This window comes from Naegleria gruberi, assembly GCF_000004985.1.
Source record: "Naegleria gruberi genomic scaffold NAEGRscaffold_3, whole genome shotgun sequence".
NCBI lineage: Eukaryota > Heterolobosea > Eutetramitea > Acrasida > Naegleriidae > Naegleria > Naegleria gruberi.
The window spans coordinates 233,630-249,392 of NW_003163324.1; the positions used below are offsets into that span (position 1 = coordinate 233,630).

General features: G+C 34.9%; 3 protein-coding genes across 3 annotated transcripts in view; all 3 read right to left on the bottom strand.

The window, feature by feature from the left end:
* Window positions 1–993: 993 nt before the first annotated feature.
* On the bottom strand, window positions 994–2,617 carry NAEGRDRAFT_78019 (thiamine-phosphate pyrophosphorylase; the record flags this gene model as incomplete). Its single annotated transcript, XM_002682384.1, has 1 exon — window positions 994–2,617. One exon carries the CDS (start codon window positions 2,615–2,617, stop codon window positions 1,124–1,126), a length of 1,494 nt encoding a protein of 497 aa, XP_002682430.1. The 3' UTR covers window positions 994–1,123.
* An 8,982-nt stretch (window positions 2,618–11,599) lies between these two features.
* NAEGRDRAFT_34984 (DNA mismatch repair protein muts) lies at window positions 11,600–14,653 on the bottom strand. Its single transcript, XM_002682385.1, has 3 exons — window positions 12,264–14,653; window positions 12,056–12,204; window positions 11,600–12,015 (listed from the first exon to the last, which is right to left on the bottom strand). The coding sequence occupies exons 1-3, from the start codon at window positions 14,499–14,501 to the stop codon at window positions 11,673–11,675; spliced, it is 2,730 nt and encodes a 909-aa protein (XP_002682431.1). The 5' UTR covers window positions 14,502–14,653; the 3' UTR covers window positions 11,600–11,672.
* A 120-nt stretch (window positions 14,654–14,773) lies between these two features.
* The window catches only part of NAEGRDRAFT_62234 (uncharacterized protein), a gene marked incomplete at both ends in the record, with an annotated part of 2,665 nt that continues 1,675 nt past the window's right edge, over window positions 14,774–15,763 (bottom strand). Inside the window, one exon of the mRNA XM_002682386.1 lies at window positions 14,774–15,753. Coding sequence (XP_002682432.1) covers window positions 14,774–15,753 — 980 coding nt within the window. The remainder of the gene's footprint in view (window positions 15,754–15,763) is intronic.

The window sequence follows — 15,763 nt, forward strand, 5'->3', positions numbered from 1 at the left end:
GAGAGCATTAGTGCAAAAGGAGATATGACTAACCACTATTTGGAGCTCACAATGAAAATATTTGGAAAAAACCTATTCCAAGATAAGATTCTAAAATATCAAACTGGTCTCAGTACTCATCACTACATTCTGAGATATTTAAGCAGTCATCCATTATTATTGAATCAAATTACTTATTGGGATTTGGACGATGAAAATGTTCGATTATTACTTGGTCATATTGTTCGGCTTGATGAAGTCCTTTTTCAACGAGTGGTTAGGGAATGGAAAGGATTCAATGAAAAATTAGTGAATAACTATAAGCTTGTCGATAATTGCAAGCAAAATATTCTTCATAATTTATTTTCCCATCACGATGTTCTTAATACCTCCGTTCAATATCATCATTTGAAGAAATTGTGTCCAAATATTTCAGAACTATTGTTGCAGCCAGATATTCTCAATTTTTATCCACTACAGAACCTGTTTACAAACCATTTCTGCATTGAATCCCGCTATGATCTTGTGGAAGAGCTTGTGACAGATATGAGGTCATTGGATGAGAATGAAACTAGAAAAATATTGAAGCATGCTTGTTTTGAACACAAACATTTCACAGTACTTTATGCATTGGTGAAATTTATGGGAGGAATTGATTTTTTGGAGGTGGAAGACTTGAATTTTGCCATGTCATGGCACGGAGCTAATAGTTTGAAGGCTGAGGGCATTAATCGCCAATACTTTAACCTACTCCAGAAGGGCTATGTGAACCCAAAAAGAGTTAATTCTCACAAACAAACTCTTCTTCATCAAGTAGCACTTGCTGGAATCAAACACTCAGGTCTTTTTATATTATTGGCAGCATTTGGATGTGGAGTTGATGATTTAGATGAATACGGGAACACTGTTTCACATTACTCTATTCCAAAGAACCAATGCTTACTGAAGAAAATGGGAGCAGATCCAAACATTTACAGCTTTTCAAAAAGAGCGTATTCATTCACGCAAAGGACGGGAAGAAATCTTTCTCCATACACGAAAAGGAGAATAGATAGAGTTTTAATTTGTCCAAGATGTCTCAAATATTTCACATATTTCAGATCTGTTAGACATCATAATTTACATTGTAGAGATTAGAAATAATTTATTCTGATTTTTGATAGACAAAATTTAAATATTGACGATAATTGGTTGGTGTTAAGGTACTGAATGAATTAAATAGTTCAGATCTGAAATCTCCGAGTGGAGGCAATTCACCATCTTTCAAATTCATTCTTGACATTGCTAACTCTCCACTCAAAGCTACATAGGAACAGCCAGCTGATGCTGCAATAAGTGGATTGGAACATACTGATGCAAATGCTGCTTGGATGGCTCCTGTCATACATCCAACACCTGTTAAATGTTGCAAGTTAGGCTCATTGTGGTAAACGTGAATAATATCAGAACCGTCAGAGATTACATCAACTGGTCCTGTCATACAAACAACACAGCCAAACTTTTGAGCTAATTCCGAGACAACCTTATCCATCTCTGGGAGATTTGATGAATTGGATTCAGAATCAACACCCTTCAACTTGGCAAATCCAGCATTTCCATGAATTCTTCCAATCTCACCATAATTTCCTTTCAATATGGTGATTTTATGATTCAATAAAAGTTCCAAAACAGTTGCTTCTCTTGCCTTTGTAGCTCCATATCCAACAGGATCGAGAATGACTGGTTTACCCAATTCATTTGCACGTTTAGCAGCCAAATGCATAGCCTTAATTGAATATTCATCCAAAGTTCCAATGTTAATAAGAACACCACTTGCTATTCCAACCATATCACTAATTTCCTCATGATATTGAGACATTACAGGTGAAGCACCAATTGCTAATAAAGAATTGGCTGTTTGAGTTGTAACAACATTATTGGTGAGATTGTGAATGAGTGGTCTTGTCTTTTTGATATCCAAAAGGGCTTGTACCATTTCTTCTCTAACTCTTGCCTTATCATTTGATTGATTCATTTGATAATAATTAATAGTACTTCTCAATTCTCTGGATGCTTGAAGAGCACTTTCAGCTCCAACTACACTTGAAACAACAGCCACACCGTCCACACCACATTCCATTACTTGAGAAATATTTTCCTTTCCAATACCTCCTATAGCAACAAGTCCAACATGTTTTCCATTTCTTGTGGTATGTCTGACATATGAAACTAATTCTTTGAGACCATCCAAACCAACTGCTTGACCAGCATCTTTCTTTGTAAGGGTTGGGAATATTGCATTTGTACCCAAATAATCAGCTCTAACATTGTGTGAAAGAGCTTCATCAACTTGGTCAAAAGTGCCAACTGTCAGACCCAAAATCTTTGAATTACCAATCAGTTTTCTAACATATTGAGGAGGTAAATCCTTTTGTCCAACATGAACACCATCAGCATCAATAGCAACAGCCAAATCAACACGATCATCAATCAAGAATGGAACTCCATGTCTTCTACAAATTTTTTGCAAACTTTTAGCTTGTTCCAACATTTGTCTTGTTGTTAATTGTTGTGGATATCTCTTTTCACGATATTGGATAATTGATGATCCTCCCTCAATGGATTGCTCAACAGTTTCTTCCAAAGAACGTTTTCCCATCTTTTCTGAAATGTCGGAATCTGTAACAACATACAATCCGTAATCAATTTTGGTACTATATGAACATTTTTGAAGAGAATTAAATAGTGATGATGATGGCAGCAGGAATTGTCTTGTAGATTTTTGATGGTTTTCTTGTTTTAAAATGTTTTGTGTAAGCTTGAGAGTTCTTTTTGAAGTTTTCATTTTTTTTAATTGAAGTTTTTTAATTGATTAGATAATTGATTTGAGAATCCATTGAATAGAGAGGCCAGTTGGAGCCTTAGTTTATTGTAATAAAATTGATTGAGTAATTTTATCATGTTGTGGTTCAATTTAGTAACGTCTTTTAACATGAGCCCAAAAACAAAGCATTAATTTTTCAATCATTTTAGATTTTGAAATTAAAGCATTTCGAAGAATGGTATCTTCTTACAGAATCAAAAATTATCACACAAATGAGAAACTTGAATGATGATTGAGATTTTCTCTTTAGTGATATCTATCAGATTCTTGTGATTGTTGAGTAAGCAATCTTTCATCTTGGGTAGTGAAAGAGGCAGCAGGAGGGTTCATAGATGGATTGTATCCACTTGGGAATAATGGATAAATTTGTTGACCAACATTAGCTGCTCCAGCCTAAAATAAGGTGTTAGATTTACAAAATTCAATATCAAAATTACTTACATAGGATGTAACAGGAATGAGAGGATTCATAGCAGAAGCCATTTGCATAGAGGCCATTGAAGAAGCAGGGTCAAGCAATGGAATAGAGGAAGTCAAACCATAACCAATGCCATATCTGTGGTTGGTGAACTTCTTTGGTTTTTGCAACTTGACATTACTAATCTTCAAGTGAGACAAAGCACCTTCAACAATAAAGTTCTTTTGCATGTAATTATCATTCTTAAAGTGGTGCAATAATAAATTCCACAATGGTTGCTTAGATAATACCTTAGCATTACCAATAATAATAAGTCCACATCTAGCACGAGTGAGAGCAACATTCAAACGTCTTGGATCATTCAAGAAACCAATACCTTGGTGATCGTTAGATCTGACACAAGACAAGATAATGAAATCCTTTTCTCTACCTTGGAAAGAGTCAACACTGGCAACTTCAATTTCCTTGTAAAGATCAGCATCAGCAGTACCAGCTCTTTGCATATGACTAACACAGAAAGCTCTTTGACCTTCATAAGGAGTGACAACACCGAGTTGTTGAGGTCTAACACCAGCCTTTAGCATCTTAGTAACAATCTTTTCTACAATTTCAGCTTCAGTTCTATTCAAGAATGAAGTACCACTAGCACTGTATTCTTCTTGACTAACAGAATTGTAGAAGAACATTGGAGCATCTGGATGAGGCCATGGGAAGTCAAGGTGAATTAATCTGTCTTCCTTCTTTACACCATTTTGAAGAGTACCTTCATAGAAAGTATTAGATGGGAATTCTGACAAACATGGATGCATTCTGTATTGAACTTGGAGACGCATTGGTCTAATACCCAACATGACAAGACGTTCAAATAATGATCTTGACAAGCCAGCACGAGCTGCCTTTTTACACATAATAACTGGACCCAATTGACAGTGGTCACCAACGAGAACAACTTGTTTGGCACCCTTAACGATAGGAATTAAACATTCTGGTTCAGTAGCTTGTGTAGATTCGTCAATGAGGACATATTTAAATTTGAATTCTCTCAATCTGACATCACCTGCACCAACACAAGTGCAACAAATTACATCAGCTGCCTTCAAAATATCTCTTTCAGTGGATCTCTTCAATATCTTTAAACGTTTCTCTTCAGCAACAGATAATTCTCCATCATCTTCCTTCTTTTGTTGGAGTCTTTGATATTCTTCCTTTTCCTTAGTCTTATAGAGACGTAATTGATAGTGCAATGTAAGGAAATCAACAGGAGAATTAACAGCTTCTCTGCTTCTGGCACACAATCTTACAACCTTCAAACCTGTAGCATGGATCTTTTCAGCTAATTGATCTACAGCAACATTAGAAGGTGCACAAACAAGAACTCTATGTTTGTGCTTGTCAACTAGGTGATAGACAATAGAAGCACTGGTAACTGTTTTACCTGTACCAGGTGGACCTTGAATGAGGGAAAGTGGTCTTTGCAAGGCATTCTTAACAGCTTGAATTTGGAAATGATTGAGTTCTGGAAGTCCAGGAGCAGAATATTTCTTTGGTAAATTAACCTTGAGAACAACTTCCTTTGTAGATTGATTTGGATGTCCAAGCATTTTGTGATAAAGATAGCTGCTAATACAATTTTCATCAATAGCAAAAGTTCTCATTGCATTTTGCATTCTTTCAAAAGATGTTGGTTTCCAAACAAAATCAACACTAAAACCAGTGTTAAAATTAATTGGAGCAGTCTTCTTTTTCAATTCCAAAACAACTTCTTCTTCTTGATTGAATTTGATAACATGACCAATGCCTTCCCAATTAGAACCATCTCTTATGTAACGAAGTCTGAGTTCATCACCAGGAACAAGACGTAATTCATTATCATCACGAGTGAAATAAAAGTAAGCCAATAATCTGTGACTACTTGTAGTTTCCCAGTGGACTGCAATATTATCCTTAGTTTGGGATTCTTTCATTCTCTTGTCATATTGGGCCTCCAATTGAATGAGAGGGCTAAAAACAGATTGATAATGGTATGCATCTTCGTAGAAGAATTGAACAGGAAGAGGATCATCATCAATACCTGGTTTTTCCAAATCATCAATTGAAGCATCAGTATTGCTTTTCCACAATTCTTCCAATTTGTTAATTTGTTGGGTGGTAACCTTTCTTCCTCTGTTCTTTTCTTCATCAGGTTCTTTGACAAGCCAAGGTAATAATTGACGATCTTGAATTAATGGTAACCATGAATCAACATCCCAATCCATTCCTTTCAAGCTATTATCATGCAAGCAAGGTTCTCTGCACAAAAGAACAACTACAGAATCATTCTTTGCAGGAATAAAACCCAACAAGAAGACATTTCTACATCCACAATTATAACATTCAAGAACAGTATCTCCCAAGTTAGATTCAGGATGTAAGCTAACTTCCTTGTGTTTTGATTTTACCAAGTGATGAACAATGTGAGAACCATTTGAACCACCTCTACCATTGCAAAACCACTTTTGGCAAATATTACATTTAACAACACAAGCAGGATCATGAATTGTACAATACTTGCAAGCATGTTCCGGAAGCTTCTTTTCTAAAACTTCTTCATCCTCTTCATCAAAATTAAGAGGAGTAGCATACTTGTCAATAAATGAGGTCAAATCATGAGTTTCTTTCTTTTTCTTCTTTTTAGTAAGAGAGGAAGAGCTAGTACTTGATTTAATACCCGAACTTGATTGTAATGAATGTTGAGAGAAGGTACTTGGTTGAGTACTTTGTTGAGTATTTAGGAAATCTTGGGAATAAAGTTGAGATTGTGTTGTTGGTTGGAATTGACTACTTTGTTGAGTATTTAATTCCTCTACATATTCAAAATTATTATTTCCGTTACTACTAGAATCTTCTGATGAATCGCTTTGGTCATCATTCAAACCTTCATCATATTCATCATCATCTTCCCCAATAAAATTGGAAGTAACAAATTGGTTTGATTGTGAAGGTTCATTCTCTGGATAGTCATCATCTCCATCCTCTTGGAATTGGTAGGTGATTACGTTTTGTGAAGAGCCCTCTCCATCACCGTAAAAACCATTCATTTTTTTTAAAGCTATTTTAAATTTTTATTTTAATTTTATTGTATTAGCAATTATTTGCATGATACATTTGCCTTTATTGATGAAGATATCACACTTTGATAACAATATTTGTCACCTAAGATCATTTACAAAAGTTAATTCATTAATTTAAACTTAATTTATGTGATTAATTTATTCATCTTTTCTTGGTGAGGTTTCTTCAACTTCCAAATCTCCTTCTTCATCTGAAACGGCTCCTCCTTCAGAGTTTTGGTCATCTTCAAATCCACCCTCATTTCTCAATACATTTTCTCTAACAATTTCCATTAGATCCTCTTTAGATAAGAGACCTCTTTCGTGGTGATGATCTTTCAAAAGGTAGGTTGAACACATACCCTTTCCTTTCACATCCAAGTTTCGTTCTTCAAATTCTAGACCCAAATCGTGTACTCTTTCATAGGAAGGTCTTGATAATTGGATACGACCTGGTTTTGAATTTGATTCCATTCTCGAGGCTGTATTAATAGTATCACCCCAGAAATCATAGGCAAACTTTTTAGTACCAATTACACCTGCAATAACAGGTCCTGTATTGACACCAATTCTGATATTAATTTGAGGAGTGCTTTCAATATCATTGACATTCATACAGTTTGCAAAGAGTCCCTTATTGTAATTACGAATAACAGTGAGAGTGTCAATACTGAACCGAAGCATTCTTTCAGGGTGATCTGATTGAGAATTTCCGTGAATACCACCAACACAAAAGTATGCATCACCAATTGTTTTGACCTTCTCCAAGTGATACTTGTCAGTTAATGCATCAAATTCATTCACAATTGCATTCAGCATCAAAACTAATTCATTGGCTTGCATGTTACTTGAAATTCTTGTAAATCCAACCATATCAGAGAAAAATACTGAAACATCATTAAACTTTTCAGCAATAAATGTTTCACCTGTTTTTAACCTCGCAGCAACAGCATCTAAAAATGTTAAATTATAAATAAAATAATTAATATAAACATACCAGGCATAATATTTCTTAATAAGGCTTCAGATTTCTTCTTTTCTTCAGCAAGAAGGGCATTTTGCTTCTTTTCAGGGGTAATATCCTTAATGAAACAGGAAATAACTGGCTTTCCATTGAATGATGTAACAAAAATATTGAGCTTGGATGAGAAGGACGACCCATTCTTTCTCATACACTCAACTTCAATAGTTTCTCCTTTTTGAGCAGCAGAGTTTGTACTAAGGAGGAAATCGACTGATTTGGCAACTTTCTTTCCCTCGCTTGCATCAAACAAAGAATATAGAGATGCACCAGCAACTTCATTTGCTTGAACACCAAACATTCTCTGAGCAGATGGATTGATATACTCGAGACTAAAGTCATCGTTTGATTGCTTACAGAGACAAACACCATCAACAGCCGAGTCGAGAATACCAGTCAACTTTGAAGTTGAATCATCCGTAACCTTCTTCTTTGAGAATCTATTGACAGCGTTTGGTAATTGGTGATTAAGGACAAATGATTTGAGTTCATGTGAGGATTCAATTTGATCTTCTGGAATGTAGTTCAACATCATTCTTAATTGCTTTTGATTACTTTCATAATTAAGAACTGTATTGTGAATCAAGTAGGCAAGTATAATTGTAGATACAGCAGCAAATACTGTATAAATTAATATTAAGGTCAAATCATAAACAGTATTTGCAATGATAAGTTCACAAATTTGAACAAGATACAATGTAATACTCTGAGTTTTTCTTGTAAGAGTGACCAAATTGGAAAATGATACTGGCTCTGTATAGATCTTTAGGTAATCGTTAAACCTTTTCATATTAACCATGTGAGCTGATACATCAGCAGACAAACCAACATAATCCACACATGAAGTAACATTTGTTAAAACAGATTCTGAACAATTAGTTCCCTTCAATATAGCATCTACTTCAGGGTAGACTCCAACTAATGGATCAACACCTTGTGATGTATCACCATAGAATAAACTGTTCCAGCTACTGTAAAATGAGGGATATAAGTTATCCACCAATTTTGAAATTCCTACAACTTCATCTTGGCTTAGTAAATGTGAGGGTGTTATGGACATATTGTACTTGGAGAAGGTGGTGTAGAGGAATGTTTCTCTAATAGAAAATTCCATAAGTTGCAATGTGCTCATTAAGCTAATTCCATCTCTGATGCTATACATATTTTGAAGAATGGTGTTTGCTTGATTCTTCAAATCTAGGAAAGCAACCACTAAAGCTATACAGCAAATAACTGTCAATATTATGGAAGAGGCAGAAACAATGTACTTTGGATTGGAAAATTTGGAGGGCAAACTTCCCAAGCCGTCATCATCAACTTTCTTTGACAAGTCATGGAATACCTTACCAGAAATATCTTTTGGAATGACTTTTGAATACATTCTGATAGCCCTCTCCAATAATCCCAACCTAATAAAGGAAAATATGAAAAATAGAACACACAATGAAAAATATGTTGCTATGGCTACAGCAAAGTATTTCAAGAACAGATCTTGACTTCCAACTGATGCAGTACCCACACTAGTAATGAGAGTACTACAGAAAGTCTGGTAAGCAGTGGATGCAGTCAATCCATTGAGCCATAAAAACATGAATGAGAATGTACTAGTTTCAGTAAGTAAATAATTCTTTTTTTCCCATTGTCTATCAAAATTTTCAAGTTCTGCATTCGTGATATCAATAATAGATGAATTTACAACAGTAGGAACAATAAAGAGAGTAGTATTTTCCTGTAGCTTTGGATAGATCAAATGGTGGGCAGGTTTGGAAAACTCTGTGTAAATTTGCTTTGTTAGGTCTTCTTGGAGTACTGTTGATCTCATGTTGGCGAGAATTTGTCTTGATTCTAGCCAAAAGTTTGTAGTTTTTGTTATGTCAACAGCTGCACCAGGATCATCTCTTGCAAAATACATTTGTCTCATTCTCAACTTGTTCAATCCATTCAAAACTGCTACGGCTGGTAAGCAAACAGTATCAACCAGAGGAACATAAGCAATAGTATTTCCAACAAGTTGTGTTTCCAAGACGATACTTGAAACCAACAAACCTAATCCAATTACAATTAATATGACATAGAATACTTTCAATATAAGGTTAGAGGTTGGATTGGAAAGGGCGATGTTAATCATTGAATTCTTCTTTTTCACATCATCGATGGCAGTTCCTAACATATTTTCAATATCTTCAAGAGTTTCCTCAGCTCCCAAGTCTCTCTGGAACTGATCATGGCTCATTGAGATTGAACTTCTAGAACCAGTTACAGACATATTATTAGGTAAAGGAACAATTTTGTTTTTGGAAGCTCTGATACCAGCATTGTCTAGTTTACGAGCAATTTTAGCTTTGCGTCTACCTTCATCCTCCTCAATAATTGATGCCTCTGCAAAGAGCTCTTCTGCCTGATCCTTGTTGAAACAAAGTTCTTCCAAGAATTTGCCATACATTCTCAAGAGATTCTTGTCATTCTTTCCTGAACTAGTACTGAGAAGGTTGACAAATATTTCATTACTTTTTTCGGTAAGTTCAGCAATACATCTATTGATGGTTTCAATCTTGATGAGATCTGTATTTTGAGCAATCAATTCTTTCCAAAATTGTTTGTGTAAAGCATATAGCCTCTTTTGTTGTTTTTCAAGTTTTTCAATGATATTCTTGTGTTCTGCTTTTACTATTGACTCAGAGTCTTTGGTATTGGCAGAGTCAAGGTCCTTTAATCTCTGTCTTAATTTCAATCTAGTAATAATATTTGGTCTTTGTTTCAATCCTCTTGTCAATAGTATGTTTGCGTAAGTGGTATTATTTGGTTGACCTTGGCAATAGTATGAATAGATCATTGAACATAACATTAATAATGGTGGATTGACAAACATCTTATTTGCTGAAATTCCTTTTGTAAATGAAATTGCTAAAGTAATATCATCATATTCATCTGCCTTTCTCTTTGATTTGAAGGCAAATCTAAGGAACATGGTCAATTTTCTTAGATCATTATTGGACTCAAAGTATTGCATCAATGAAACAGCTTCCTTCTCCATGGCATCCATTTCATCATGATGAGCATGTTCGTCGTTGTTCATTCTGGCATAGAAATTACTTCTGACAGTATGGCAAATTACTCTTGTATAAATTTCCATTATAACAAAGCCAATAACAAAGCAAATCAAAATAAGTGCTAGACAAACACCACTCATTCCTAGTCCCAAATCCCAAGCTGATGTTGTATTGACAGAGGAACTGATAATTGCACCCAAGCTGGATCCAACTCTAGCAAATGCAATACCTGCAAAGATTGAGTTGTTTACTCTGCTAAAGAATGGTGTCTCAATAAATAAGATGGGAACATAAAGTGCGGAAAACACCAAATGGAAAGCAGCTCTAACATACATTAAACTAGATGGAATAAAGTAAGGGATTACCAATTGAATAGTGTTTGAAACAATGAGTGGTACCTTATAGAAAGTGCTATCGGCAGTGAATAAAATTGAACTCAATGGATTGCATTCATTGGATGTCAAGACACTGAATGAAGTGATACCACAGATTACCAACATATTCAACAAGCCGAATACCAAAAAAATAATGTTCATCGTTCCGTAACACTTCTCTGTACTGTATCTTGTGAGTGTTCTGAATACTTGTGCATGGTCAACCATCAAGTTGTCACTACAGTCTGCAAAACTAGATATTACAAATGAGGCGAACATACTAGTGTAGAGCACTACTTTAGCCCACACAATGATAACTGGCCTAATCTTTTCTGTTGATGGGCTGGCATTTTCAATTGCCTTCCTTGCAAACATGAAATAATAACCAAAAAAAAGTACATTTAGAACCAAACTAGCAAACATAATCACTACTGCAGCAATATATGGCAATCTGAAAACTGCTAATGTGATAGGATAGTTCAAAATTTCAAATATCCATGCACCGTATTCTCCCCAATTATAGTTTCCTATTGTTGGAATAAGTATGGAACAATAAATGAGGTAAACATTGAGAACAGCATCCAATAGAAATGATTTCCACCCTTTCGTTTGTCTTCTGTCTTGAAGGGAAATTAAAGCATCAGTTAGTGTTGTAAAGACTGAATTGAAAGCTGACTTCTTCTCTTGCTCAATTGCTGTTAATGATGTTGAGGCAGAGGACTCAATTAGTGACCTAGCACCCTTTCCAACCTCACTTCTGGGACCTTTCTTCATCGCTAGAACAGACTGATTCATGCTTTTTTTTATGTAGTTGTTTTTATGAGATATAAGATATCATTTGATGGGAGTTAAAATAATTGACTACAAACATTAGAGCACTAATGAAAAGATTCATTAAAGTTGTCAAGAAGAAATGTCTTAATCTCTTGCAATGTTCTGTCCGAAAAGTTAAAGTTGTAAAATTTAGAAAGAGCAGAATGAATTTTGGCGCGTCTTTGGCTGTCAGCAACTTCTTTCGTTGATGGCTCCAATATTTGTAATTGCGTTGTATTCATCAATTGTTTGATCTCTTCAGCTTTGCTTTCGGCCACTCTTATCACATCAATCGGGAAATCAGCAAGTTTAGCAACTTCAATACCAAAGCTATTACTGTTTTCTGTAATGGCTTCTTCGTTATCTGTTACTATTTGATATAACATGACAAGCCTATTGTCAATAATCCTATCAAACATTAATGGCCAATATTCAAAATAGTACTTACTTTGAATCCATTCTTTCATTACAAATTGCTGGGAACTTCTCAATTAAAGCTCTCAATTCGTGGAAGTGAGTTGCAAACAAAGTGAAAGCATTTGTGCTGTCCATTAGGTGTTCAATGATTGCATAAGCAAGACCAAAACCGTCATAAGTCTATTTCAATAATATATTAAAAAGGTAAATAAAGAAAGAGATTTTCTATCAATACCTACCGATGTTCCTCTTCCCAACTCATCTACAATAATAAGAGATTTAGAAGTAGCTGTTGACAGGAGTGCAGCAGTTTCTAACATTTCAGCCATGAATGTACTAATGCCTCTTTGAGTAGAATCTGATGCACCAACTCTGGAAAGAATTGCATCTCTTACAGTGACGATACTACCCTCTCTTGCAGGGATAAAACAACCAATTTGAGCCATAATCACATTGATTGCCACTTGTCTGATAAATGTAGATTTACCTCCCATGTTTGGACCAGTTATTAAATGTAATTGATGTTGTGAGCGATCTAAGATGCATGTATTCTCCTTAAAGTCTACAGAATCCTGAATCTCTACAACAGGATGTCTACAATCGTAAAGAATAATTTCTTCTTCTTCATAATCTATTGGTCTTATGATAGGTCTAGTGTATGGAATGGCAGCATTTACAGAAACAGATGCAAAAGAGATGAAAATATCAATACTTGCCAAGGTTTCTCTGAGTTGTGTAAATGCAGGTGCAAAAGTTGTTACAACTTCTCTTATTTTTTGGAGAGTCTCTTGAGATTTGCTTTCATATTGCTCAAGAATGTCAATATATGATTTGGCTAGTTCCTTCAATGTATCATTAGTAAACTTGACATCTGATTTAGACTGTGGACCTATTAAAGTATAATTTGTTGCACCGGTCAAAGCATTTGCCTGTGCCTTTTTAACTTTGAAACAAACACTCTTTTTTGTCATTTCTAAAAACAACTCATTAACATTCAAATCATTTTCAACTGATTTACATTCTTCATCACATTGTGAAATAATTTCATTGAGATCATTCATCAATTTTTCTAGTTCTGCATCAATTTTACAATTAATTCTGTATTCATGTTTCTCGGTTGCCTCCATATCTATAATACTGATGACCATTTGCAAAAAACTTTGTAGATCAGCATAATTAGAATCTAAATGCACCATCAAGTCCATATACAAGTTGTCTTTTACAAATGATTTTTCATTCCTGACTCTGTTCATAACTTCTTTCACGGCAGGAACTTGCTGTACACAAATATATAATTTTACAATATCTTCTATAGTAACTCTCTGCTTTACAACCCTGATTAAAATCTTATCAAGATCAGGAACCTTTTTAAGAAGCTCCTTGATTTCTTCTCTTAATTCGTTTTCTTCAGCGAATATTTGAACCATGTCTAATCTTTTCTCGATTTCTGAATGACTTGTTAGAGGTTGTCTAATCCATTCTCTCAATAATCTCGCTCCAGGTCTAGTTACACATTGGTTTAATAAACCAAACAGAGAAGTATTCTTGGATCTATCGTTTGGTGGTGGTAAGATGTTCAATGAAGAGACACAAGTACTATCTAACTTCATGAATAAGGATATTTGTTGGGATTTTGTTTTGTAGTGTGAATAATTATTAATATCATCCAATAATTCTAAATAATCTAAAAGGGCCTGAGTAGAATTTGCAACATGTTCTTCATTAAATTCTAAATTCATAACTCTTTCTTCACCAGTTAATCTACAAATGTCAGCCTCCAAAGTACTTTTCTTTACAAAATCTGATTTTTTACGTTCAGTTTCTAGAATGTTACTTCTTCTGAGAACGTCCTTAAGTCTTTCAGAGTCAGGATCATTCTTTTGATAAAATACGAGAGCTTCCTTTGTTTCAATTTGAGAAAGAGTAGAATCCAAGTTTGCCAACTGATCACTATCGGTGAATGAACAGAATCCAATAGTTCTAAGTGTAGTATCAGCGAATGCCAGGCCTATCTTTCTCTCATTTAATTCCTTCTTGATATAGATGGCACACACCACACCTGTTTGAGAATCATTTTCCAGAAGCTCCTCGAATTCTTGTAAATTACCTGGAGAAGCAGATTTTAAACATTCATATTTATCTTCACTCCAAATTTCCACTCTCTTTCCGTGATTCAATAATAAACCTCTGACATATTGATGGAAGTGTGACTGCTTCAATGTAATGAAAGGAAGCCCATTATATTTTTTACCATCTTCTGTTTTATAAGGATTAGTACGATCAATAACACCTTTGTGTGTAAAAAGTTTAAAGTATCCTGTTTTACAAAAGTGTCTATCAATAAACCATGCATCATGACCATGAACGTCATAAGTAAATTGCGATTCAGGATCATCTGCTTTGGCATCCCTTTTTTTTCTTTGAATAAAGACAATAGTATTTTTCTTTGCTTCATTGGTCTCTATCTTCAAATACATGTCAACAAATTTTTGGTTTTCTGTTGTGACTACTTTTGTTTCATCCTCTAATTGTGGTGTTGTTGATTCATCGTCACTATCTTCCTTTTTCTTTTTACTTTTACTACTAGAAGCCGATGATGCTTTCCGCTTGGTTCCTGTTGTGGTTGTTGATTTTTTGCGTGGAGGCATTTTTTAAATTTTTAACTTCTAGAATTTGGAAGAATGAAAATTTTGGCGCCGTTTGTGAAATATTATTAGTTTGTTGAAACAAGCTGAAAGAGAAACTTTATTTATCCCATAGCAGTGGCTGGATCAATTTCACCTTCAACTGGCTCTTCATTATTCATAATAATTGGTTCTGGAGATTCAGTTGAGTGATCTGGTTCTTCTTGAGTACCATCAATTGGATGTTCTTCATTAGTTGGCTCTTCGACTGCAGATGGAACTTCATCAATAGCAGCTGGGACTTCTTGTTTCTTCTTCTTTAATTCATTTTTCAATTCCTTAACTTGAGAAACGAAATCCTTTCCTTGGCTGACTGTTCCTTTCCATGATTGGATAACTTCTTTCAATTCATCAGATTTCAAAATTTCTTTCAAATTCTTTCCTCTAAGTTTCTTCAATTCTTCAATTGAATTCTTAGCATTCTTATAAGTTTCTACTCCTGATGAAGCAGTATTGGTGATCATTTGACCCTTTCTTAAAGATTCCAATAACTTGGCAAGATTCTTATTCTTTCCATTGGTAATTTCATTCAATTGAGAGACAATGTTTTCACCCTTGGAGAAAGCACCTGCAACATTGTTCAAAACTCCTTGGAGATGTTCAGCATCCAAAACCTTTTTCAAATCTTCCTTCTTGAGATTCTTCAATTGTTCAAGACTTCCCTTAACACCCTTAGCTCCTTCTAAAATGCTTGATGTGACAGCAGTGACTTTTTGACCCTTTTGCAACTTTTCAACAAGTGAAACCAAAGTCTTACTTCTACCATTGGTGAAATCATTAATTTTAGTGACCAAATCTTGAGCACCAGCCAAAGCACCATTCAATTTACCCAAACCTGCTTGAGTATTGTCATAGGTCAAGAGTTTCTTCAAATCTGAGGATTTCATCTTGGATAATTGTTCAATAGATGACTTGACATTCTTGAATTGTTCAGCAGCAGTGCTACCAATACCAACAGCTTGTTGTCCCTTTTCCAATTTTTGAATCAACTTGTTCAAGGTCTTGCTCTTTCCACCATTGATGGCACTAACTTGTGAAGCAAATCCTACCCTACC